The sequence below is a fragment of the Podarcis bocagei genome (genome assembly GCF_964188305.1).
Source record: "Podarcis bocagei genome assembly, chromosome: 8".
Lineage (NCBI taxonomy): Eukaryota > Metazoa > Chordata > Lepidosauria > Squamata > Lacertidae > Podarcis > Podarcis bocagei.
Window position 1 is genome coordinate 68237665 of NC_138133.1, and position 27793 is coordinate 68265457.

The following is a 27793-nucleotide window of genomic DNA, read 5'->3' on the forward strand; positions in this document are numbered from 1 at the left end:
GCGCCCTCCGGAGGACGCCCCGTGCTTCGCGCAGGTGTCCGCAAGCCTTGCATGCCCGGCGGGAGTTGCCGCCGGGCTCGCAAGGCTTGCGGATAGCAGCCTGTTCTGGGGGCTGGGATCGGAGGGGGAAAATATTTTTTTTTATTCATTCCCCCCCCCAAAAAAAAATTTGAGGTGCGTCCTATGGGCCAGTGCGCCCTATAGGGCAAAAAATACGGTATTTATCCTCCGGCACAGGAGGACCCCTCCTCAGTTGCAATCCCCACCTACAACTGAAGTAGTCCATTCGAGACACACACGTACCACTTCAGTTTACCCTATTTATTGGCTATTTACTGTAATTCATCACAGCCAAGTCTGAATCTGAATGGAGAGGAGGGCTCTGCTGGATCAGCTTGGATTTGTGCTGAATTGGGAAAGCATTAAGTATTCAATTTTATCAATGCTGTCAGTGCAAAAATGTCTACTTCAAATAATCCCAATCCTGGTATTATTATTTTTCCAGCAGGCTATGCTATGCACTTCTCATCCTGCATGATTGTCAACCCTCAGAAGGGTTACATGGATTATACAAAAGTTTCTGTTTTGATCCTGGGTTTTGCATGTTGCACTGCTATGAAAGTGACTATAATCTCAATTGTAGAGCACATGCTTTGGCATGGAAACCTCCCTCCGGAGGTTGTGGGCACTTCTTCCTTGGAGGCTTTTAAGCATTGGTTACAGATGCTTTAGCTGAGACACAGATGTTTTAGTTGAGATTCCTGCATTGCGAGGGGCTGGACTAGATGACACTACAATTCTGATTCATGTTTAAATCTTGTCATCTCAATTAAAGATCATTAGATAGCAGATACTTGCAACCATGGAGAACTGCCAATAGTCAGTGTACTTGAGTAACACTGAATGTAGTAGAAATTATGTAAATAGGTGACTAAATCCATCCTACTATGGGGCAGCTTCTCAAGCTTCCTTGCTGAACAAATTGGTGCTTGTATCCCTGCCAGTGATCACCTCTTGGAAGAGATTAAGGGTTCCTTGGATTCAAGTCCTCAAACTAATTGAAGGTGGAAGTATTTCCTCTGCCCCAACTGGAGCAACTCTTACGTCAAATCTAAGAATTATCTGTCATGGATTGCCCTTTTAGTATCATTGCATTACTTTCAGTCATAGAGCAAACATGAATAAATCTAATAAAAAATTGACAGGTTAAAAAGTTTTTCTCAACCAGCTTCATAAGTTTCCTATGTACTTCATAGTTTCTTGTTGGTGACCTTCATTATGTTAAATAGGACAGATGCAAGTGAGTGATCTGTATTTATTTGGATCTGTATTTATTTAGTTAATGTGTTACAGTACGGTTTTCTAAACCTCTCCCATCTGTTTTTCAGGAAATCCTTCAGAAGACAAAGACCCATGTAAATGTGAAAACTTTATGACGTTCCAGAATTTTGCAAATGCTGAAGTTAAAAAACTAACACGACAACATATCCTTTTTTATATACCTATTTCATAAATTCTCGGCTTCTGAGAAAGTAATACAGCAAATCCTCAATTGACACGCAGATTTATAGTTAAATCACATTTAGTCTTTAATAGGATGCAAATCCTGTTGGTTGCAATCCCATCTACTCTAAATAGCACAACAGCCAGCATCCACAGTATTTTGGGAAGTGGGGTGGGAGGGAAAGGGCATCCATACCTTTTCCTATTCCACTAGAACCTCTGCTTTTCATTAATGATGTAATGACTTTTCCTCTGAACCCCCTTAGCCTGTTGAACTGTGTCAGGGAGGCTGAGATCAGAGGCACAAGCAGTAGCAGCTGGGCAATTTTAGCTTACCTGGCGGCTTTCTGAAAAAATGTTAGTGGTGATAAATGTGGAACACAGGTTCCCTCTAGTGGCCACACAAAAATTCAGAACTGTGGCCAGTATATAATGTAGTTTCAATTCAGAAAAATAAAGAATATAGCGACCTTTACAACATCACATAAGTTATTAGGCCTGTGCCTCATAGGCTACTTCAATCCACAAAGGTGCATCACCTGCGTAGGGCTTACATGTGCACTTTACAAATGGATGATGTGGTTATTTCATGTAGTGGATGATCTCTGAGTACAAATGCAGCCCAATCCAGCCAAGAACACGCAGGTAAGAAGTGTGGGAAACAGGCTTAACTCATCTCCTCTCACCGATATACCTAGAAGTGTATTTGCAACAGCATAGCAGTACACTCTATTACAGCAGGAGCAGGCCTATTGCTCTTTCCCTTGCCAAAGGCCTACCTAAGCAAATATACTGTTATACACTGTGCTGATCTTCATGCCTCTGGGAAGACCAGAATCAGGGCAAGTTACTTCTACTGAACAGCCTTATGTGGGACAAGTTGGTTGAAAATTTCTAACCATTAATACAGTGCTGCTGTAGTCTATACTTTATAATATTATAAACTAAGAGTGAAGAGGTGTTTCCTTAATTTAAGATTACTAGAAGAAATGTCAAAAAGAATGGAAGCCCTGGAAAATCGATTAAGATACTGATGGCGTTCTCAAAAGTATGTGCTGAGTTGGATATTTATACATATGAAGAGAGCAAATCTAAGCTATGTAAAAGAGCCAATCTCCTGCTGGAAGAAAGAATTTTTGTTTCCAGTACTTCAAGACTGCATTTTTGTATTGACTGCAAGAAAAAATGGCAAGATTTAATTTTTTATACAATTGTAATATTTTTATCAATTGAGATAAGCTATGAAATATTAAAATGGTGCTTTTAAAAGAACAGTTTAAATTGTTTAGAGACATACAAGGCCCAGTTATGTAGTCTTTGGTCTAATTGAGACAGTGGAAACATGTACATGTTACCAAGCAGCTTCCCAAGCTTGTCCTAAAATACCAATATGGGGAAAGATGCCTTAACCCTCAAGGGAAAAATAGTCTGAGGCACTGGTAGGAGCACCCTGGCTAGCAAGTTTAAGCACACACATGCACCTCCCCCTGACAAAACCCCCACTCATGTTAACCAGTAAACCCAAGTTAGGGATACTTGTGGTATTGTAACATGCAGTACTACCCCAAAGCTGAATCTCAGCTTTGATAGCCTAAAGAACATGGCACTAGATGAAAGTACACTCTAAAAATATCAGCCAATAGGGCAAAAGAGGGGATGACCGCTTAGTACATTGAGAAAATGGCTTTTATGCCAGAATGCACATTTGGGTTATTGTTGCAACTGCACAATTCAGCATTAATAGTCTAAGAAATACAGGCAGCTCCAACTCTGAATTACGTGAAAAGTGAAGCCCAAGTCCCAACAGTCTTGTTTCCTTCCCAGTATCTAGTTTTTTAGTGGCTTTATCTCAAGCTACTATCCCAGACACCTTTCTGCTGCCAAGAAAGAACGTTACTGATTCCAAGACCTTTTGGCTTCTGGACCTTAAAAAGTCGTAAGACATTTTTATCCCAGCATTGTACGAAACAGAAGTGCCCCTGAAACCAAAGTTCTGATCATTTGAGAATTTATATAAATATTTTTGGTTGAGCTGCAACAATAAAATAAAGCTTCTTCAAGAGCCCTTGGAAGCCACTTCTGAATATTTCTGAAAACATTTGATTTTCACTTATGATTATCAGACCAAAGGCTGATAATAATTATTATCTCCATTATTTTTGAATTTTAGAGCAGCAACCAGACCACTTACCCATTTGAATACAGAATCCAGAAACCCCATTTTTAATTCTATTTAATTTTTGAAACTTCACCTTAGGGTGAAGGGAAGGTAGCAAATAGTAACAATCTTATACAGTATTGTATCATTTTCAATTGATAGCACCCTTGTTTGCAAATTCATACCTTATTTGCCACAGGCTTGCGTGGCAAAGCAATGAAATGGGCAGGGTATTATGGTAGACAACCCAAATTCACAAAACTCCCATTAATATAAATTCTGTTAAGCAATTGCCTCCCTTTCTCACTGAGTGACTATTGACATTTTTGTTGTCTGAACTAGTTTTGGGCCAAGTACGATAAAACATTATGCTTTCACAGCTGCAAGGCACTTCTAGAGGGTGGAGAATAAGGTAGTACAACTTCTACTAAAGATGCAGTCAAAAGCACATCAGCGCTCCAAAGTTTGTGGTAACATACCCTAGACCTGGCTTCCCCAATCTTGTGGTCTTCATGTTTTGCAACTATGAATATATGCAACTCAAGAAAGCTCCTGCCAATGGTAGATTTGTAACCAGTTTTATTACACAAAATGTAAAGTTCAGCAATATCTACTTCTCACTGGTTTGCTCTGGCATGCTTCTAATGATGTCAGAATCACCTGTTGGGAGGGAGAAAAGACATATTTTAACAAACACTATAGCAAATGGTGCTGCACAATTAATTCTTCGTATCAAGATGCCAACAACCCATTCTTCCTTTTAGATGTGTATTCATATGAACATTTCCCAGCATAAATTCAAAACTTTTAATTATATTGTAATTTAATTACATTGTAAAGATGTTACTTGCAGTTAAAACCCAGAACTAGGGAGGCAAATCTAGCTCTGGGGACACACTACATAGTTATAATATAGCGAATGTCTAGCCTGCCCTGATCACTGAAATATCAGGACAGCGAGAATATTCGCAGTGCTTTAAAAGTTCAAAATGCAATACCTTAAGGAGTAGTTTGAGAGTAATGGCTTTTATACAGTAAGATATTACTTAAACTAACTAGATATTTTGAAGATATTGGAGTGGGTTGGATTTATATTCTCAGGGACCTGTAGATCACTTTCCTATGTATCTCCAGAATTAACTGATTCAGACTACAATATAATGTAAGCTTGGTGAAGTTCACTATGATTTAGCTCTAAAGCGACTGTGGACTCTAATATATGAAGAGCTGGGGGTTTAGAATCAGGACGGTTTCCAGAGAATGTAATGAATGGGCATCATAGAAGTAAATCACCATAAGACTCTTCAGCATATCCAAGGGTATTGTGGTACCAAATAAACAACATACCTGGGTCAATGATGGCAAGTGTACACACTCTGTAGTACTTTCCACAAGCTGTACCCAATTCAATATTGTTACCGCTGTAGTGGTGCACACCAGTTTTGGCCAACATAGCATAGTATTCAGTTTCTGATTTCCTGAGAATTAAACACACATGGAAGCAAAACCAATGTTTAAATTTATGGATTTTAATCTACAACACAGGCTGAAAATTTCACATAAGCACTAAACATTATTCCTCATGAAAGGCTTCATCATTTATCCCTGAAACCTTCTACTATCTAGATAGGGAGTCTAGCAGCTATAAAGATATCTTTGTTTTATAAGGTATTATGGAACATTACTATGCCATAGCAAAAATAGTCATGTTTAAGTGCTAAATCAGTATTTCCAGTAGATTTTGGGTCATGGTGTCAAGGTTTATTTATCTCCCATTTACCAAGAGCAAAAATATGCTGGTGAAAATGTGGCCATGTCTACATACCTACCTTCATCATTACTTGGAGCAACTTATTTTATAAAATCATTTTAGTGAGAGATTACACCTAAGATTAACAGCACAGTACTATGCATGCTTGTTGAAAAGTAATTCTTAGTTCAATGGGGCTTGCCCCCAGGCAAGTGTGCACAGGAGTCCCACTTAAAACAATTTTTGGTTATTATTTTTATTATTAAACCCTGGCCATCTAAACAACATGCTCAATTTGTTTACAAAATCTCAAATTTTCAGTACTATAGATCAGTGTTTCCCAACCGGTGTTCCGCGGCACACTAGTGTGCCGCCGGACGTTGCCTAGTGTGCCGTGGGAGGGAGGCGGGCGAGTCGGGCTAATCCTCCGGCCCCGCTCCCCCGGGGAACGTGCCCCGTCATCCGCTTCTGCCTTGCTCCCTGTGACAGGAATTCCCCAAACTGCATCAGCATCTGCCGCTTGCCCAGCAGCCCCGGCGCTGCCTTGCGCCCGGCGCCCCCGCCATCCTCGGCGCAGGGAGCGAGGGGCGCGCAGGCAGGCGCTGCCCGGCGGAGCGACGGCTCCTTCCGAGCGGCTGGCAGTGTCTGGGCATGACTGGCCTCCCGCCTGGTCCCGCGGCGGCTGCAGACGCGGCCGAAGCAGCGCAGGGAAGGAGACGCCCGGCCGCCCAGCCCAGCCCCGCACGCTCCCACTCTCTCTCGGCGGCCGGGGAGCGGGGCCAAAGCGGGCCGCCACCTGAGTGGCGGCTGCGTGAGCCAATAGGCGAGCTGGGGCAGAGGGGGAGGCGGGGCTCCGGAGAACAAAGGAGGGAGGGGGCACCCGGGAGAAGGGGGCGGGGCGGGAGGAGCGGGGAGCGCGGCGCTGCGCCCGGGACGCCCCAGTTCCGCCGGGTTAGAAGCCGGCGGCCTACCTCTGCTGGCCGTGGAAGGCAGCCGGGTCTGGATCGCGCCCCGAGAGTGGCGGGGTCCGCGCACAGCCTGCCCTCCAGGCTGGGAAGTGGCTCCTAGGCTCCGCCTGAAGCCACGCAGAGCCCGCAAGGCGCCCTCGGCGCAACTTGGCCGGGGCAAAAGGCGAAGCTCTGGAGGGAAAGGTGGCCGGATTCCCCTCCTCGGCGGGTCCGGTAGTCTCCCGCCTCCTCTGAGGAAGGGTCTCTTCTTCAGCTTTTCTGATCCTTCGTGGCCCCGTTGGGAGAAGCCGAAATAAATAATGGCCGTGCCATTAAAGTTCTCTCTTTTATAAAAGGGATCCTAATAGAATCGTAGAGTTGGAAGGGATCCCCAGGGCTATCCAGTACTGTACAACCCCTGCAGTGCAGGAATCTCAGCCATAGCATCCATGGCAGACAGACATCCCACCTCTGCTTAAAAACCTCCAAGAAGGGAAAAACCTCCCGAGGGAGACCATTCCCCTGTTGAACAGCCCTTACCAGCAGAAAGTTCTTTCCCATGTTTAGTCAAAATCTTTATTGTAACGTGAATCCACTGGTTCGAGTCCTACCTTCTCTACCTTCTATGCTGTTACTATTTTTTTATTTTTTTTTTACATAAGTTAAAAGTGACCTTTCCCCATCTGGCATGGTGGTGTGCCTCGAGATTTTTTCCATGAAACAAGTGTGCCTTTGCCCAAAAAAGGTTGGGAAACACTGCTATAGATCACTGTTACCCAACCAGGGGCCATCACTGTTTCCCAACCAGGGATCAGGATATTCCAAGGAGGCCACAGGTGAAAATCACATAAATGGGGGGCCACAGCACGAGACTAGGGGGCTACAGAGGGAATTGAGAAGTGAAGAAAACAGAAGTCAGAAAAAGGTTGAGAAACTGCTGTAGATACAAACTTACCTTAGAGCTGGGCAGTTGTTGGCTAGGATGACCAACTTGGCTTTGCCCTGTCGGATCATTTTCAGAGTCTGCTTGTATCCCAGTACATATTTACCACTTTTCATAACCAGCTGAAGTCTAGAGTTTATGGACTCGAGGGACTTTTTCTGAAAGAAAATGTTGAGATATGGCAACTTCAAAATGATTCCAGCATTTATGGATAATGAAGTTCTATATTCCACATGTCTGGGCTTACTGCACTCATCTAAGAATATGTATCACACAAAACACCTCAAATAATGCATAATGATGATGAACTTAAATGTTAAAACTTATTAGATTTTTTTAAAATTTTTCCTCTTTAAAAAAATCAAGACAGGAGTTATTTGTACACAGCTACGTGTTTTAGCTCTTAAACCAGGGTCTTAGGAAGAAAATGGAAAAACATCCCCAATGAAAAATAGTATTTAATAGTTACAGATTGTTTCTTATAGTATACAACTTACATAGCCATGCTGATGGGATATATCTCTTAAAGTGTAAGAGTTACTGACACTTTTGAACACATTCCTGCCCTCACACTATTGTCTCTGCTTTCTAAACCTAAACCCCCTGAATTCTCTCTCTTTTATACCCAAGTCTTTAAAAATTACTTTAAAAACCTGGTAATCTCAGTGGGCCTGGGTTCTTACAAAGTACGGGAAATCTGCAGCCGTATGCTGACAGAAAATGCATGCCTTACCCAAAATTTATATACCTGTCGTTCTCAAAAACAATCCAACTTCACTGTCATTTGATTAAGCAGAAAAGCCACATGCAACACCACTCTCCTGCAACCTTATATTCAACTCATCACACGGAGAGATACATTCATATAAAGCCACCATTGTGCAAATAGGCCACAGGCAGCTCCTTATGTATAGAAGAAGAAAAATACAGTAGTACTCCTTGCACACACGTCTACTAGCAAAAGCCTAGGAAACTAACACTGAAGTACTTGATTGGCAAAGGCCTATGAGCTGCAAGGAACCAAGAACGTACTCTTTATGAAATGCATACCGCTCCACCAAATAAACAAATCACATTAGGCTGTGCTTTCATGCAAGACAATATTTTTTAAAAAACGCGATCTATAAATTAAAACCCGACAAAGATTAAATAAAAATTAATGACTCTACAACCAGGTTTGGCCCCAAATTTCACAAGCTCCTCGCCCCGAAGATCACCCTCCTCTCCTCCCGTTTCTGCCTTTCCCCACATGAGGCCCCTTCCGTCCTCCTGCTGCCCCCCATGCCCGGCTCTTCCTCTCACCGTCTTCTTGGCGGCCACCATCCTGTCGGCTCACGTCGGCTCTGCCGTCACCTGCGCCGAAGAAAACAGGGAGGGGGAGAAAGAGAATTAACGTCCCACCGTATCCAGTCCCACTTGCTGCGCTCCCCGCCCCGCGGGAACTCGGCTTTCCCCCCTCACCCGGCTCCCCTCACCCAACCCCGCGGAGACCCACTTACCAGAGAGGCACCTCCAAGATGGCCGGGCCGCGAGGAAAGGAAGGAGCTCCCGCAATGCAACGCGCAAAACCACGCGGCGCCCGGCCGCCGCGAACGGCTACGCTCGCGAGAGGAGGAAATTTCCGCCCACTCCCCGTGGCCAATTTCCCAAACGGGAAGTGCGTTGCGTAGAGCATGCGCACAAGTCTCGAGATGGTACCATAGAGATAGAAAAAAGTCTATGACAGGCTTTCTCAAACTTGGTGCCTCAAACGGTGTTGGGACTATGCTCCCCATCATACTTGAACCTCTGTTGTAGTCCAGCAGCGTCTGGAGAACCAAGGTTGGTCTGGAGAAAGCTGACCGAGAAGAACTTTAACGGCCATTCTGAAAGGAGTTTGAGGCGGGTTCCTCCAGGCTCTGGAAGACGAACGGCGACGTCTTTACATTTTCCTATCTCTATGCCGCACTTGGCCTGAGCAGCCTCCTCCCTTTGCTTCTCTCCGCAGAGAGCAAGCTCTGTAAATGAGAGCGCATCGAGCCATCCTCGGGGCATGGCCTGTTAACTTAGGCTGCACTTGTGCTTGAAAGGATATGCTCAAATAAAAAGGCACATATTTCAGGTGTTGGGGGGGGGGGAGTCCTCCGTCTTAATATGATCTATGGTCAAAATGTATTGTGAAGAAAGACATGGCTGCTTAAATTTTTAAAAAACTGTAAAACATTTTACGCTGGACTTAATTCAAAGCAAAGCAGGGCTCACTAGCACTTAATCTTGAAATTCTTCTATTCTATTTTCAGTGTAGATAGGGCAACGAGTACACCAGGCCACTGAACCTTGCTGCTTTGTACTTACCTAGAATGATTTCAGCTTTGGTGAGAACATGTACAGTGGAACCTTGGTTCTCGAACGGCCTAGTTGATGAACAAATCGGAACCTGAATGCTGCAAACCTGGAAGTAAGTGTTCCACAGAGTTTGTGAACTTTTTTCGGAAGCTGAATGCTTCCATTCTGAGAACTTCCGCTGAGGACCCATGCAACACACTGGTGATATTTGGAGCTTATATTTCGCAATTTTGTTTTTGTGACTTACTTGGCGGTTTTGTTTCTGCAACTTATTTGGCGGTTTTGTTTCTGCGAGTATTTTAGTTAATTTGTTTTTGTGACTCTGTGGAACCCAGTTCAGCTACTGTATTTTCAGGAGCACTCTTGAAATTTGATTGTGTGACTGTGTGAAAATGGATAAAAGTTGCAAAGGCAAGAGAACCATTAACAGAGCAACAATAGAGGTGAAGAAGAAAATTATTTCCAAGCATGAAAGTGGTGTCCGTGTAAGTGACCTGGCCACGCAGTTTGGTATGGCCAAATCTACAATTTGTACCATCTTAAAAAATAAGGAAGCCATTAAAGGTGCCAATGTTGCAAAAGGTGTTAAAACACTCACAAGGCAACGAACACAGACAATTGAAGAAGTGGAAAAACTGCTTTTAACATGGATAAAAGAAAAACAGTTGGCCGGTGACAGCATTTCTGAGAGCATGATTTGTGAAAAAGCTTTACATTTGCATGCTGAACTCATCAGAAACACCCCTGGAGCAAGTGTTGAGGGTGAGATTTTCAAGGCAAGTAGAGGTTGGTTTGATAATTTTAAGAGAAGAAGTGGCATACACAGTGTGGTGAGACATGGCGAAGCTGCCAGTGCCAACAAATTGGATGCTGACCGATTTGTTTTGGATTTTAAAGATTATGTTGAGTCACAGGGTTTCATTCCCCAACAAGTTTTCAACTGTGATGAGACAGGCCTATTTCGGAAGAAAATGCCAAAGAGGACCTACATAACAAAGGAGGAGAAATCATTGCAAGTGAATAGTGGTGATGTGGAGGAGTTAGTAGAGGACCACAAGACTGAGCTCGCCACAGAAGAAGAACAAAACATTCTGACGGAGCAGCAACAGGCGGCAACTGAGGAAATACCTTCAGAGGAGGAGAGCAGAGAAATTGTATCTACTGCACTGATCAAAGAAATGTGTGCAAAATGGGCTGAAGTGCAAAGTTTTGTTGAAAAATATCACCCTAATAAAGCTGCTGTAAGTCATGCAACCAACACTTTCAATGATAATGCTATGTCTCACTTTAGGCAAATTTTAAAACATCAGCAAAAGCAAATCTCAACTGAAAAAAATTTAGTGAGGAAAAGAATCAGCGGGTCTGAACCAGGTGTCAGTGGTGTAAGAAAAGCAAGGGAAGGAATTGCAGGAGAGGAGTCACCGATTGCGATTCTAGAAGAGGACCCTGACCCTCCATCCAAACAATGACTATCATCCATGAAGGTAAGAAGAAAAATTACATTTTCATTTTTATCTACAATACTGTTTTATTTTACAGTACAGCACATTGTTTATTGCTTTCATTTTATGGATCAATGGTCTCGTTAGATCAGTGTTTCCCAACCGGTGTTCCGCGGCACACGAGTGTGCCGTGAGACATCGGCTGGTGTGCCGCGAGATGCCTGGAGGGAGGCGGGCGAGTCGGGCGGCGAGAGGCGGGGCGGCGGCGGCGAGGAGAGGCCGCGCCTCCTGCTGCTGCCTGGTGCTCCTCCTCGCAGCCGGCAGCGCTGCCTGGGCGCCTCCGTGCGACTCTGCCTCGCTGGGTTTGGTCTCCCAGCAGAGACGGGTCACACGCGCACCTCCCTCCCTCCCTCAGCCTGCGCGGAGGGAGAGCCAGAGAGAGGCATCGCTCCTGCGCGGCGGGAGAGGGAGCAGCCGGAGCGATGCCCCAAACGAAGGCATGGGACCGGAGGGGAAATCCTCTCCGAGGAGGATTGAGCGCAGCTGAGAGAAGCCTTTCGAGGAGCTGCCGTGTCCCCTGGAAACCCCCTTCCCAGCTCTGCCTGCCTGCCTGCCTGCCCAAAGCTTGGAGGTTCCCCGGCAAGGGGGAGGGGAAAAACTTTCACTTTTGTGCGTCCCTCCCGGCGTGACGCTGCGCGCTGACGTCACGGGGCGGGGCTTTAATGGTGGTGTGCCGCGAGATTTTTTTTCAGTAAGCAGGTGTGCCGTTGCCCAAAAACGTTTGGGAAACACTGCGTTAGATAATAAAATTCATGTTAAATTTCTGTTTTAGGGGTTTTTTTAAAAGTCTGGAACAGATTAATCCTTTTTGCATTATTTTCTATGGGAAAGTGCACCTTGGTTTTCAAATGTTTTGGAAGTCGAATTAAGTTTGAGAACCAAGGTAACACTGTATATTCAAATCAATGGCCCTGTCATGGGCTCCCACATGACTCCACAGTATGCCAACATTTTCATGACTGGTTAGAACAACACTTAGCTGCTGTCTCCAAAAAGTCTCACTTCTACCCAAGATACATGGGCTCCATCTTTGTCACCTGAGCAGGAGGTACTTAATGCAGTTTCTATAAGGCTTCAACAAATTCCACTGTGCCAACAACCTAAGACTAAGCCAGTCTTTGCAAGCAGTTCAGTTTCTGGACACTGCAAAATAGCGCAACTTTCTGCATTTCCTTTCCTTCTGACCTCACTGTTTACAATTCCCTACTCCCTTCACTATGTGTATATATAGCTGCCGCTCAGAAAAACACTTCATACGTTTGATGGCGTGGACTGTAGCCCATAAAATCTTAATGCATTTGTTAGTCTTTAAGGTGCCACAAGACTCACTCTTGTTTTCTTTATAATCTATTGCTATCAAAGATGGCAAACCTGGGGATAATTTGTGCTTAAATTTATGCCACACAGAATGCATATTTCTCTCACATGGATTTGATTTGGCTTCTTTTAGACTTACAGTCCAGCTGTGTTTTATCAGTGTGGACATCCTAATCTTTGCATTACTCTAAAAGCTGCCAGAGCTGTTTTGACATGCCCTATAAACAGGCAGATATTAAACTTATTGCTTTTGTACATTTTCACCCTCAGACAAATGAGAAAGCTTTATTAGAATTCCATTCTGGCACCCACACTAATTACTTTTCTTTCTATGGGTATTAAAAGTGGCAGACTGAGCTTTATGATAATGATCATATTTAAAGCAAGTGTAAACATGTTCATTCAATTTTCCCTGGTTCATGCACTGTCCTATTCATTTATTGTCAGGAAAACAACTATGTCTCATTGTTCCAAAGTGAGCAAATCTGGAATTTGGGATACTAACAAGGTTGGCATTTGCTGAATCAGCATCGACATTTCTTGTCACTCAGCCATCCAATCAAAAAACAGTTCCAGAACAAAAATGGATAAAGGAATGAAGTCCGCTGGAGGGCAGAGAAAATCCTGATGCTTATTGTCAATCTGAGCATATCCAAAAACATTCAATGCCCAGTTTAAACATGAGTAATACTGTTAGAAGAGTCACTCGAATAACACAAATGGAGTCCAGAGAGAAAAGAAATTGGTAATACTTTACTAGGGGAAACTGAACTATATAGAAATATACAGAGAAGTTTCTTAGTTCAATTCTAGTACAGTGGTGCCTCGCAAGATGAAAAGAATCCGTTCTGTGATTCTCTTCGTCTAGCGGTTTTTTTCGTCTTGCGAAGCAAGCCCATTGACGGATTAGTGGATTAGCGTTTAGCGGCTTAGGAAAAAAAACCCGCAGGAACTCGCAAGACATTGTCGTCTTGCGAAGCAAGCCCATAGGAAATTTGTTTTGCGAAGCACCTCCAAAACGGAAAACTCTTTCGTCTAGTGAGTTTTCCGTCTTGCGAGGCATTCGTCTTGCGGGGCACCACTGTACATAGGGAGGCATACAATTACACACAGGAGGAAACACCTTTGGACCTAACCAGCCAATCAGAGCTTGAGTTATCACAGCAAGGATTGTGCCAATCTCACTGGTTGCTAGGCAACAACAACACCCGCTCTAGGTTGGCTAACTAAACAATTAACCCTTCTGTTGCTAGCTGAATGATCCCTGCTGTTTCATTTCTAAGAAATGCAGTCTTGTAAAAAGCCATGAAATTCTGGGCATTATAGTTTGTTAAGGTTGCTGGTGATGTTAGCTATGTGAGAGGTAAACTACAGTGCCCAGAATTTTTTGAGAGAAAGAATGTATTTCAAATGTGCTTTAAAGTTATAGTGCGTGCACAGATTAGATTATTATGAACATATCCTCTTATTCCATCATATAATTCAAGGCCAGTCATAGGAGATTCCTTTATAATAGGGGTGGGTAACCTATGGCCCTTCAACTTCTGTCAGTCTAAGCCAGCATGGCCAATGTTTAGGAATGATAAGAGCTTGTTCACAGAACAGACCAGGGGAGGTCTGCAGAGGTCAGCAAGTTCTCCATTCCTGCCTTGTAGGCGGTGTTTTGCCCCAGGCCTGAGATTCCCCACCCAGCTTTTAGATTGTACACCTGCCCTGGTCTGCTCTGTGAACAAGCTGCAATCAGTAGAGGAATCAGATGTGTTTCACATGTGCTTGACATTTAAAAAAAAACATTCTAGAAGTCTCTTTCTTGCAAATATTGCAATAATTAGAAGAATTAGATACACAGCCTCTCATTTGCAGAAGTTAATGGGTGTCTACGGCACAGATTCATGAAGTCTGTTTGACAACAGAAATGTGATCATGATTAGGTTTCAATACGATTACTCTGACATAATGCGTTTTGATAACCTTTGATGGTGGTTGGATTTTAAGACATTTGAGGGCTTGCACTGTTTTCGCTAATGTAAGTACGGTTTTAAATTTCTACAGTAAACGTGAAAGAGTTGTGCACTTTGTGTTCACTTATGTTTGCGTTGCATGTAAAAGGTTTCTGGCAGAACATAAATGGCTGTTGTGTCTTACAGCTTTACACAAACTGGTGCCATGTCTAGCCCTGAACTGGCACTAAGTACTTGAAGGGGGGGAAACTGACACCCCAAAGGTGGAGGACTTTGAGGTCCATGCTGGATCACCTGGAATGAATGCTGAGGATCCCCTTGACGGGCTGCCTGGTGGGAAACTGTCTGAAGAACCCTTTGAGCTGTCAGAGGAAGAGACTGAGCCAGCCCTCAGTCCTGAATAACTCTGGCACCAATTGGCCTGGGCCCAGACTGAAGAGCAATGACCTAGCATGGGTCTACAGACAAAGACGTTGTACATGGTAAGCAATTGTTGGAACTCCTTTACTACCAGCAGCTGGGGTTAGGGTGTTATGTATGAGTCTCACACATTAGCCTTCTAGTTGTAGGAAACAACACTGATATCTCTTCTTGCTTGTGGGATCCTTAGTCCTGCTTCCAGTTCCCTCACCTTGCTGAATTCACTGTGATGTTGAACTGGGGTGTAGTTTTGATCACATTTTGAACCTAGCCTGATTCTCTGTGCTAGACTTTGGCTCAAGACCATAGCCCCCCCCTGAAGCGTGACAGTTGTTTCATTTAACCAGTGTCCTTAGTAATTCATATCTATCCACTGGTATGTTGCAAATGCCACCACTATTGCATCATTTGGTGTTAAACAGTGACCAGCATCACGTGCTCTTTGACCTGATATAACAATTCCTTGAGATAGTCACAGAAGGAAACGTTTGCAGTGCAATCCTGTACAATTCAACTCAGAAATATGCCTCACTGCGTTCAGTGGGGCTTACAGGTAAAGGTCTATAGGAGAGCAACCTCATTTAACTAAACTTTAATTCATAAAGTAACACCCCTCCCCAAAAAGCCCCCCAGGTTTCAAAACTTATTTGTTCATTGTTAGTTCTTTTTCACATTGTTTTGTGTGGCAACTTCTTATTTAATTCTACAGAAGTGCAATCAAGGTTATGGTTTGAAGGCATGTAGGGCCATCATCTTGCTGAAACTAAACTGGTGGGGGTCCAGCCAGCACCTACATGAGAGATTTCATGAAGCTTATGACTATTGTGGGCAGCTTAAGACTCTGATTCAAAGAACATCATCCTCAGAAAATACATTTATCTATTGTAAATGTATTTTACCAAACTAGTAAGACAATTGATAACATTCCCCCCTCAAAACACTTCGCTTTTACACTGAAAACACCCCCATTTGATTTATTTGTTGAGCCACAGTTTATGTGGTTTGTCATATGAAAACATCCACCATAGTTTCATAATTACAGTTGCTATGAAGAGGCTGCCAAGAAATGCTTTCTTGGTTGCAGGGGCTCATGAGAGCAGCATACCTTGTGGACTGGCATGGAAAATATGCCAATCTCAAGGAAGCCACCAGGAATGCACAGGAAGCAGCAGCAACCTCACAGCAACCAAGTATGAGTACTGGTTATATAATGCATAAAAAGGCCATAATTACTTGTTTTTAAAGTCTGTTATTTTATTGGTATTCTCCTATGAATGTTTTACATAACTTTATGTAAACTGCTTAGAGTTGTTTTGGTTAGGTGGCATACAATCTTGTTAAATAAATACATGAATTTAAGCAAGGCCTATTAGGATTTGTATACTGAAGCCATTTAAAACAATGGAAACATGCAATGTATTTTGCTGTGTGGCTGTTCGTATTTGTTCCTTTGTCAATTTTTAGTGTATTTCATGTTTCTCATATTAGTCACATTGGATTGTACAAGGAAAAGTAGGATATTAATATTTGAAATACTGTACATACATGCAGTGACTATGGCCACCAGGTCGAATCCTGGCTAAGAAACAGGTCTTCCCCACTGCCTGATGCTTAGGTGGGGACAGAGTTTGGATGGCATATAGCTATTTCTCTGCCAGTACTGTTGTGGAGGCCCTATCTTCATTCACACAGAAAGCGTCCAAAAGGGACAGGGCACCAGCGAATTTGAATCTGCTGGATCTGAAGCCTCACAGATCTCCTGAGGAGCCTGATCTGGTGTAGCAAAATTAGACAAAACCACTGCCCCGTTCCCATTTTGGGATGTCCCAATGTGTCTGCCACCCCGTTCTCCTTGACCCCACTTAGGATTCTCACTGGGTGACTTTGGGGTAGTCAATTATCTCTTCCTCACAGGGTTAAAATGTAAGGGTTGTGGTACGGACGAAATTGGATGGGGGGGATTGAGACTGAAGGGACCACCTACCATTAAGAGTTGCCAACTTCTTTGGGCCAGATGGCACATTTGGAATTTTTAGAAAGATCCCTTGGCAACAATCATAAAATGGTAGCATAACACCTAATGCCTACCCCATAAAAAAGAGGCAGGACCACTAAATGGTGCAGCATACACTACCTCTGTATTGACTGCTCCATAAGTGGGAAAAGGTACCATACAGAAAGCAGCTCTTTGAACCTCTTCTCTGTTCAGAAGGAACGGGAGAATGCGTGTTGAATTCTGGCATCCAATGAAATATGGAAATGTTTAAAGTGGGGAGGTTCAATCATGGGCATAGCCAGGATTTATGTCGCGGGGCAGGGTTTATGTTGTGGGGGGGCATAACCAAGCTATCTGTGATTGGTCAGTTACTTAACTATTTTTATTTATTTGATTTAGGGGAGCAGGTGCCCCTTACCCCCCTTCAGCTATGCCCATGGGTTCATTGCAAAAGAGGATGAGTCGTGCAAACAGGAACTGAGTACAAACCATCTCTGGTGCACTGGGCATTTTCAATAGACTATTTGTGGACCTTATAGGAGGTACTGGCAGGTACATTCCCACCTGAGGACACCACCCTTGATGTACCTCAACCAGATTTCCTTGGCAAAAGGGTGGGATAAACATGTCACTCGTAACAGCTATTTTCCAGCACTGCAGAATATAACCCACAACAAAACCCACCATGAGAGCCTTATAGCTGCTTCACACACATTTTGAGAGGCAGGGGTGCAACTGGTAATTTGAAACTCAGGATTTACAGGGCATGGGGGAATCTCTTTGTATAGCTCAGCTGTGGGGAGCCTTTGGCTCTACTGCTGTCCTTGAACTACAACTCCTACCAGCCCCAGCAAACAAGGCTTGCCTGGGAGTCTTAGTTCAGCAACACCCAGGGCCTTGCAGAGCCAGGTAGATAATGTGCCCCCCCCCTTTTTTTTACCCTGGGGATAACGGAAGTCTTATAAACAAGTAAGTATATAAATAATTTTCACAAAAGTTATGCTGACAAATAATTTTATTTCAAGGCTTGAACCATATCTGCATATAAAGACAAAATGGAAAATATAGATAAATATGCTGACCGAGGCCCCCTTTGGAATGGGAGGCCCGGGCCAAGTGGCGCATATGCCCCCCCCCCCCCTGTCTGGGCCTGGCAACACCCGGAGGGTCAAAGGCTGCCCACCACGTCTTCTCTAGGAGATCATATTCACTGGATCGCTTATTTCAAATTTGTGAGGAGCCAGCCCTGCTGGAAGGGGCCCCGGACATCAGCCCCCAGCACCGATTTATCTCCCTGCTCTTGTTTAATATCTATATTGGTCGCAGGGGAGGCAAGCCCAAAGCAAACAGAGGGGGCAGCCGCCCACTAGGCCCTATTGCCGCGTTAAATTGCGATTTTAAAAAGCGACACCAGCGGCGTGCCCCGTCCCCGTTGTGTCACCATCACCTCACTGGACTTCCCGAGCTCTGCCCCGCCGAGCCTCCACGAGGCTCCCGTCCCGCCGCGCCTGCGCCGTGCGAAGAAGAATGCCCAAAGTTTGGAGCGCCCCGTGTTCGGCTACCCCTGGCCGCGCGCCGTTCTCATGGCAACCGAGCTCGAGCGATAAACACTCCGGCGGGAGCCTATGAGAGGGAAGTTCCTCGGCACGCGCAGCTCAGCAGGGGGGCGGCGGCCGCCACTTTCCCCCCTTTTTAGCGCCTGGGAGAGGAGACACCTGCGCGCATTCCCTTCGGCGGCAGCGGAGCGGCAGGTTCGCTTCCCGCGGAGGAGCCGCCCCGGGAGACCCGTTTCTTTGCCTCGGCCCGGTGTGGGGAGTGGGGTCCCGCCGCGCAAATGGGGTGCTCCAGCAGCGCTCAGACCCAGGTCAAGGACTGCAGCCGGCCGGCTCCCAAGTCTCCGGACGCCAACGGGCTGCAGAAATGCGGTGAGCGCCCCTTAGGCTCCCTGCTGCTGCTGCTGCTACCAATTCTCCTTTAAAAAAAAGTTTCTATACTGCCCTTACAAAATTGCTGCTGCTTCTCTGGCAAGCGGAGCAGGCAGGGGACGCGGGCTCAGCACACTTGGGGGGGGGGAGCGTTTAAAAAACACCTGTAGTAATTAATGGTAAAAGTAGCACCTAATTTAATTCCCGCTTGGTATTCGCTCCCTTTGTAATATTGGGAGTTATGTGGCAGTGAAACTTTTATTATATGTTCCGCTCAGTCGAGGGTTTGCGCGTCGTGCATCAAAGGAAGCCTCTCGAGCCGTAATACGTTTGTAAGGAAGGGGCAGAAATGTGGTTTTCCCCTCACGGAGCTACATTTCCCAGCACCCGTAGCAAACCGCAGTTCCCGGGATCCTGTGTGTTTGAAATATACGGTGTGTTAAGGGTTTTTTTGTGTGTTTTTAAGGTGTCGCAATATTCTTTTCGTAGCAAGAGGCGCTCAGTTTATAATAGAGTTGAATCTGGTGCGGGGAGGGAAGAAGCATTCAAAACCGTTTGGAGCGGTATTATTGTTAGGGTCGCCACACCTGTTCTTTTCCTGTTGTTTTGGGGTGGGAATTATGCTTTTCTTGAGCCTATATAACAAGGTGCATTGCTCAAGTTCTGTTTCCTTCTGTACTACCATTAAAGAGGCAGGTCCAGTCCTCCTTTGATTATCCTTTCTGCATTCCTTTCTATCTTCAGATGGGAAGATACTTTTAACCTCTGGTCTATAATCTGTAAGGTAGTATTCCCTACTAGTCCTACTTAGAGAAGACTCATGGAAAATAATGAACATGGCTAATTAATTTCAGGTCCATTAATTTCAGTGGGCTTATTCTGAGGAAACAATTAGTTGAATAGAACCCTCAATTTGCTCCCTCTTTTCTTGCCTACCCCCATGCCTCCATTTTACTTTCTCTGTGGTTAATGGAGGTAAGTAAAAGAATCAAAAGTTGCGGTGGGGGGAGCCCACTTCCCACCTTAGTTTATCTCGGCTTGTTCTAGCGCTAAAATTGCCGTTCTGGCAATATTCATCCTGATCCACAGGAGCTAGTGCATTTAATTTTACTTCTAAATAAGCAATTATAGGGCTGTGGGCCTATTTTGTAACTACCAATAAACTGCATATGGCTGTGTCATTGTTATGTAAGTTTGGCAGATATTTTGTTTTAATAACCTAGTCTACCGGCCTGTGTTAAACTGGACTGCTAAGAGTTAAGAGGTATTCAGTATAAATTATAACCAGGCTTCAAAAAAAGCTGTGCTGAAACTCCGCAATACTTGCCTGAGAATAAGTTGTGTATAGATTTGCATATAAACAAATAGTGTTTACACCTAAGGCACACTGAGGTATATTGTTTGGGTTATTATTCTGTGTATACATCCCTGTGAGCAAACCTCAGTTAACATGTTAGGACCTACTTTTAAGTAAACATACCTACAGTACTTGGTTACACTTGCAAAAAGGTTCTCAGGCTTTCATAGTTTGTTGATAGTGCGCTACAGTCATTTTTCTTCTCTCAATAAAGCTTTTTAAAAGTATATATTTGTTAATCAGACTTTTAACTTATCTGGTACTCCTTGATAAAATGCCACATGAAAAGGTTATGTCTAAATTTTTGTTTTAATGTCCAGTAAAGCCTTGGCATTGTGAAAACATACAGTACAGCCTTGGCATTGTGAAAACTGACCTAGGAATAAACAGCTTTTCATATTTCTGTTTGAGTCCAGATTTTGTGTGTAGTATAAACGTTTATGATAAAAGTATTTGCTTCGTTTCTAAATTGGATGCTCTGATCTATCCTGGATGAAGTGGCTTGTCTGATTCCATTGCGTTATAAAATGATGCCACAGGAGACTGAAATGTGACACAAACTCTACTAAACAATGCAATTCCTTACAACTGGTCTAAAAATTAACTGTGGTTAACTTCTGAGCTTGACAGCCATTATATGCTGGCCTTGAAGGCAGTGTAGAAACTGTGACTGGTCCAGAATGGGGTGACTTTGTTTGTGGTTTGGGGGCTGCAAGTCAGGGACATATTATGCTGATTTTGTGAGAAATCCACTACAGTATTCTCCAGTTTGTGGACTACATTCAATGTGTGAATAAACGACAAATGGACAAAGGCAAAGCTATAGTATAAAATTAAAAATCTAGCACTTCAAAAAGAGCAAAAATAATCCTGGGGGAAATATCAACCCCATGGTTAAAGTTGAAATTATTTCCCTTGGGCATTTTGGACAAATGTGTAAATTAGTTACACATATGGCAATATCTTAATGAGGCCTTCCTCTTCTTTTTAAAGGATTTACACATCTACTTAGTGGAAGGTAAGGAGGCCACTGAATATATAAAGGCATGTAACTAATTCTGCTGTACTCTTGGTGAGATCATTTTAACAGGAAACAAACATGTCATTCTGCAGTTATAAGCTTTTTCCTGAGTTCCCTTAAGGCTTCTTCACTCAAAACAGTTTTTGTAGGATGGTTTAATAAGTTAACTTGTCAAAATTAATTTGGGTGGGACACTGTGCTCGTCATTACCATTCAGACTTGTTGGGGTGGGTAAGGGACATAAACATCTACACATACCTCTGCTTTCAGGCTGCAACATGAACACTCTGCCTTTTTGCTTCTAAGCATCAGAACTAAATGACTTGACATGTTCATTCAATAATTTGTGAAATAGCTGCTATCATGAGATGCAAGATACCTGTGGAGGAAGGGTTATGCATTGCCTTATGTCTATATTGTTGAAGGACTGGTCCACTTGTATTGGCTGCAGTAAAAGAACAGTAGTTTTTGTGCAATAAACGAAAATTATTCACATATGGAAGGAGACCAGTAAAAGTACTTGGTTTAGAGTGGGGTTACTCCTACTAACTTTAGTACTGGGGCAGGTTTTATGCACCCCCTGTTTTGTCCGAATTTAGAACTGGATGGGACAATTGAGCCACTCTCTTGTTTTGAATTTCTTATAGTGCATTCTACATGTTTCATTAGAAGTTATAGCTAACATGCGTACTGATAACCACACTATCAAAAAAGAAAAAGTAGCCCTAGAGTTGCTTCTGGTGGTGTAGTTGCCACTCCTAGAAATTACTCTTTCAGATATGCTTTGATATGGGTGGCATCAAGTTTACAGAAGAACAGTTGATTGTATGGATAAATGGGATATATATAACCTATAGATTTGCTCTCAGTAATAATTTGTGTTCTTCTTTTCTATTTGCTTCATCGACATTCCCAAATTAGAGGACAACTTGCCCATTGCAGTCGAAAATGAAACTGTTTCTGATCAGACCAAACTTGGGGTAATGGAAGTGGAGCTGGGCTCAGATGGAGCAAAACTAAGCAAGGGTGTTGCTGAAGAGGAAGCAGATGTTTTGATCCCTGGAATGACCAACTGTGCCCTTTCTACCTGTCAAAGAGTCGACCCCGAAGGCACAGAGCCTCAACCCGTGGCGCCGGAAGAGAAGTTCAGCAAAAGTTTGCCTGTCGCCCTTTTAGAAGCCGGTGAGCCTCGACCTGCGATACCAGCCGAAGAGGTTGGTGAGCCTCAAGCTGCCACAGAAACTGCCAACACTTTGCCTCTGGAAACTGTACAGGACAGTCAGCCTGATCCTGTTGAATCAGCAGAGACAGGCACAGCTGAGCCTGCAACTGAGGAAATTGTTAGGAGTCTTGTAACGGAAATTGTGAAGGAGCTGCAAATGGATGAAGAACAACAGACTGAGGGTAATAAATTGTGCTATTTCAGACTGAGAAGGCCAAGTTCTGACCTGTATGCAGATTCCACCGATTGTAATGAATTTTTTTGCATGCAGGTACATGAGGGCAAAAATCTTGCCCTGTGGGTTTGAGTTGTGTGTAGCTTTGACAAATAATTAGACTAAAAGGGGGCCCTCTGAATAACTGAGGCCAGTGCCACCAATTGTTGCCTTGTCTTGTTTCCTTGTGCTCCCATTTCATATACTTAGTTTCCTCCTCCGCCCCCAGCAATTATTTATGCTAGGTGAGATGCTAACAAGAGAGTGGGTGGGAAAGCCCTTCTTTGGTGCATATTGCCAGAAGACAAATGGCACAAAGGCGACTGTACTTTGATTTGGTAATGGATCTGAACATTCTGACATCAAAGTAACTTGTTTCTCTTTTATTTTATTTATTTATTAGATTTGTATACCGCCCTTCATCCAGAGATCACAGGGCAGTGCACAAGTTTTTGCTAAATTCCAAATCAGTCCAGTCAAAATTATTGCGGTGTGTATAATAGTTAACCAAAAATACAACGCTATTATTGGTTTCAGTCTGCTTGTGAAGTAATAGTATTTATTTAGAATTGGTTTGCTGCATTACATCAAATGTTTATCTTGGCCATTATCAGTCTCCCATCACACCAGGAAAATTCCCCTTTGAGATGCTGTTTGGCCCTGGCCTTTGGTAACTGTAGGTATTCTGCATCTGAACATATCAAGAGTTATACCTAGTGCTGAGGGGCTATTAGCTATGATAGCCATTTCCCATGACAAATCTTTTCTGTACCACTTTTATGGTACGTGCAGCAGGATTTCTGCAAAATGCAGGCTGTAGGAAACAAGGTTGTATTCATTTACTGAATGGTTTGAAAAACATCAAAATCGCTTAATGCATGGGTGAATGGAAATTCTGTTTACATGGACGTACATGTCTTGACACGTAGAATGCTTAAGTTACTTATTTCACCAACAACTTTTCTAAAAGTACACAGAGGACAATGGTAGGTACACTTTGATGTGGCAGATACATTTATATCAGCTGGCAAGTGCTGCATGTCTCCTGTCCTATTTCTTTGATGTTATAAAGAACACCCATAGCATCAGTGGGGGCTGTTCCATTAGCACAAATGGAGCATTGCCCCACCTGCCTGCCTCCTTACCATCAGCCCCAGGGGTAGCTTCTCAGTCTTAAGTGTTGCCCTTTATAGAACTCTGCAAGAAGGAAGAGGATGGGGACAAATCTGGAATTAATTGGTTTTGCCTGTCATTGGCTCCACCTCCTTTTGGCCTCTCTTGTCTTCCATTCTACCAGTTCCAAAGGGTGCCAGCCACCAGTGCAGAACCTGCTAGGGCACTCAATACTCTTTCAATGTTCCCTGGCTTGATCTCTATGGTTACTGTTCCAGGCGAGACAGGAGAAAAGAAGGAAACTGAGATGCACCGTGATGCAGTAAGTGAGGGCTCTGAAACAAAAGAAGAAGAAATGGGAGAAGCTACGGCAGCAACAGAGATAGGTATGTTGATGGAGGAGCAAAGGACTAATATATTAGAAGTTTAAAATGCTGTATTCCTATTCATAACCTTTCATTGGCACGTCCTGGGTGCTGCCTGCATTATTTAAATAGAGGTATTTAAACAGTGTCCTGCAGGTAATTGCTTGTTTTTAAATCTGCCTAGATTGTGTAGGATTAACTCCGAGATGAGGAATCTGTGGTCCTCTAAATGTTGAACTTTGACTTACTTCTGCCGCTAGCCAATCCGAACAGTGGCCAAAGATTATGGGAACTGTAGCCTCGCAATACAGTGGTACCTCGGGTTAAGAACTTAATTTGCTCTGGAGGTCCATTCTTAACCACTTTAGCTAATAGGGCCTCCCACTGCCGCTGCATGATTTCTGTTCTCGCCCTGAAGCAAAGTTCTTAACCCAAGGTACTATTTCTGGATTAACAGAGTCTGTAACCTGAAGCATCTGTAACCCGAGGTGCCACTGTATATGGAGAAAACTAGGTTCCTCATCCCTGGTCTGTGTGTTTAGGTCTTCTCTAACCTCATCTAGAGGTTGTCAGCTTTTGTTTAAAAATGGCAGTAGGGACATGGGAAGATGCCTTCTCCCAATGAGTTCCCACCACGTCTTGGAAGGAAACTCCCATTAACCCAGCCAGCATGACAGTGGTCATCAATGATGGGAGCTGCAGTCCAGAGCATCAGGAGGGCAGCAGGTTGGGGAAGGTAGAGCCTGTCTGTCTGCCACTTACCTCCTACAAACCCCTTGGAAAGCCCTCACTTCAGCTGGGTTCACGTCTGGCATAATTGCACAGCTGTAGAGAAAAGTCCTTTGAGCAGGGGTCAGACTGGAGGGAAGAAAGCAACAGGGCACTTGTGTGAACCCTTTTGCTGTCAAAATTGGACTACCACTACCTGCTTTCGTCTACTTTGGCCCCAAGCCATTTGAAGCAGATAAGCTAGTTAAAAATAGACTTGGAAAAGATGCACATGTTGGAAATGAGAAGCTTAATTATACACATTTAATTCCATAGTTACTATTTGCCAAGCACATTCTAATGATGATCAGATTGCTACCATGGCTCTGGGATTTCCCATTCTCGGATTTCTGTTATAATAGGTGAGGAATGGGTAGGGTTCAGACACTCACTCACTGGACAAAACAAAGCAAAGTACAGGCTTTGACAAGAGACAAAAGAACAAATGAAAAGGCAGGCAAAAGGGTTCATCGCTCAGGCCAGATCTAACATTACAGCACATCAATTTCCCTCAATCTTAATTGATGGTGGTGATTTCCTTTCTGTGAAACTGAAGGCCCCCTACTGCTTTGGAAACCAGGGTCTGCAATTAAAAGCTCATCATAGCACCCAGGAGAAATGCTTGATATAACTACTGGAATTTCTTACAGTGGGAAGAGGAAGTGCCTGTGCATAAATATGTCCATGAAGAGATAGCTGTGTTTTGTCTTCCTAGCTCTCACACACACGTATATATATTTAGTAACTTGCTGTTTTGAGTCGTGCAGAATTACAAATAAGAAATAGTTGGAACCCTCCCCTCTCCCGCATTGCTCACTCTTTGCAAACTCAAATTACCAGTGTCAAGATTTCTTTTCTTTAATTGAATCTGCTTTCTCAAATCAATTTGAAGCAAAAGATGACTCAACAAATGTGAACTTTAAATGTTTTATCATATGGCGACACTTTGCATCAGGTAGCCCTAGTACTGGTCAACAGAAGCTTAGACGGCTTTGTCTTGTTTTACGGACCTTTCTGCACATGCTCCTTTCAATCCTCCAGTGTGATAAGCACTCCCATTTGGCTTTTGTTTAGCTGCTGTGTGATGCTGGGAGTCAATAGAGTATGTATTTATGGACCAGGGTGGGGAACCTCAGGCCTGGGAGATGCTCTCCAGCCATGTTTTGTACCACCCTCAAGTATTTTTTGCCTTGCTGGAATGTGTCCTTCAACTGTAATAAAAACTACTTGCTAGCCTGGATTGAGGATAGAAAGGAGTATACAAGCATGAGCAGAAAGTAGTCTACTGTACAAAGGTAAAATTTATATTGCTTGCTCTGACTACTTCTGCTTCTGGCCTGGCCTGGTATGTGCCCCCTGCCCCTAGTTGCCCAGAAGGGAATGCAGCCATCAAGCTGAAAAAGGTTCTCTAACGGTTATAAATTCAATATCCAATTATTTCCAGTTAAGAAAGGACCACCATTTTCATCTGATCTGATTCCTCCCAATAATCCACTTTAAGCTTTACTGCCTTACTTGCATTGTTCTGACATGCTAAATATTAGCAGCAGAAGCTTCTTCATATGATTCATACAGATGACTTCCTTTCAAAGAACTGTTCCTAGAATATATTTGTCTAAAAGTCATTGCCACTTTTAAAATTTTAGGTTTTGTTTTTGTTTTATATTGCAGAAGCTACAAATAATGAAGAGTGACTCGTGACTTCTGCCTGGACTTCATCGTTGGCTGCTCAATTAATATTAGCACTGTGATTGTTGGTATAATCTGGTTTTTTATAGAAGCTTGTATGGACTTGTCACTTCTGAACACTAGGGGAGAAACCATTTTAATGATTTTATTTTGGGAAGTCAAGTTGCCAAGACACTGAGGAATTGCAATGTGTTAACCTTTCATGTTTGCCATAGAGTGCCTTCTGTAAACTTCCATTTAAGTGAAATCATGTGTTGCAAATCAAGAACTTCATCTACTGTATTTCAGTTAAAAAAAATAAATTGCTAGGGCAAACTGTATTGACACCCATAAATTGTAGAACTGGGTGCATGGAGATTCTCCAAGTGCAAGATATGAAAAGGTCTGAGTATTGTTAGGTTCTAGTAATAAAGTTGCAGCCATGAGGTTTTTTTTTAACTCTACCAGTACAACACTTAAGTGAATTTTGTTACATAAAACAAGTATGGATATTGGAGCTTAATATTGCTGCTTTGGTTCAATCTGGAAAGATGCATCAATTCATGTCTTGGTTTTTTTTAAACTAATGAAGGTAGACACTGCAATCCAGCACTCAGGGGATGAGAGCAATGTAATTATGGCACTTTGAAAGCACAGGATAACTGTTGTCACCCTATTGACAAAACAAGCAATTCTGTACACTCTAATAAGAAATTACTGATAAGCACAACAGCAGCATACACTGTTACTGTATTGTGGTGGTAGCACGTCTGTTAAAATGAAAACGTTAAATTTTAAATCTGCAAAATTCTAACCAATTCCTGAAAACACACGCTAAAGTAAAAGTATAAACCAAATGAATTGCTGCCTCTGGTGTGCAATTATGTGTACTTCTAGAACACTTTATAGATTTCCCCCCAAAGTGTATATGAATTCTATTTGCCTTTATAAACCTGTTATTTGATAGTAATTATGAAAAGTGAACCCTTCAGTCTTTTCAAAGAGAAACCTTGAAGTGCAAATCTTATAGCTGAGAGAAAATAATTTCACATAAAAAGCAATAACTTTGCAGACGTTTAGTGTGAATCTATTGGTTGCATATTTTTGAGAAGTTGGGTAAACTTGAGCAAAGCTGATCTTCACCCACCTTATGTCTGAACCAGGAAACCTTTGTTTTATGCTGGGGTATACTTGATAATGGTTGGGATTTGTGCCTCATGTAGTCTATAAAATGGTAATCTTAAACACTGAAATAAAGCATTTATGGAATGTCTGCATGAAAACTAATTCTCTGTTCTAATATCTAAAGGCTTATGTA

The 27793-nt window shown here is 43.2% G+C and overlaps 3 protein-coding genes across 4 annotated transcripts in view; 2 read left to right on the forward strand and 1 right to left on the reverse strand.

Moving 5' to 3' along the window:
• The window catches only part of MATN2 (matrilin 2), a 57974-nt gene extending 54033 nt beyond the window's left edge, over positions 1–3941 (forward strand). The window contains exons 19-20 of the mRNA XM_081204461.1: positions 1389–1482; positions 2483–3941. Of these exons, the coding sequence (XP_081060587.1) occupies positions 1389–1482; positions 2483–2537 (149 nt within the window). The 3' untranslated portion in view covers positions 2538–3941. The remainder of the gene's footprint in view (positions 1–1388; positions 1483–2482) is intronic.
• A 282-nt stretch (positions 3942–4223) lies between these two features.
• On the reverse strand, positions 4224–8909 carry RPL30 (ribosomal protein L30). Its single transcript, XM_081205308.1, has 5 exons — positions 8801–8909; positions 8604–8654; positions 7314–7459; positions 5009–5139; positions 4224–4321 (listed from the first exon to the last, which is right to left on the reverse strand). The coding sequence occupies exons 2-5, from the start codon at positions 8622–8624 to the stop codon at positions 4272–4274; spliced, it is 348 nt and encodes a 115-aa protein (XP_081061434.1). The 5' UTR covers positions 8625–8654; positions 8801–8909; the 3' UTR covers positions 4224–4271.
• A 99-nt stretch (positions 8910–9008) lies between these two features.
• Positions 9009–27748, forward strand: ERICH5 (glutamate rich 5). Of its 2 annotated transcripts, XM_081204966.1 has the most exons (4): positions 18368–18747; positions 22047–22529; positions 23953–24060; positions 26479–27748. In XM_081204966.1, exons 1-4 carry the CDS (start codon positions 18657–18659, stop codon positions 26499–26501), a joined length of 705 nt encoding a protein of 234 aa, XP_081061092.1. In that variant the 5' UTR covers positions 18368–18656; the 3' UTR covers positions 26502–27748. The 2 variants fall into 2 exon arrangements, 1 of the variants encoding a protein (XP_081061092.1); XR_014010656.1 differs by lacking the exons at positions 18368–18747; positions 23953–24060; positions 26479–27748 and adding exons at positions 9009–11110; positions 14593–14888 and having other exon boundaries at positions 22047–22161.
• Positions 27749–27793: the final 45 nt, after the last annotated feature.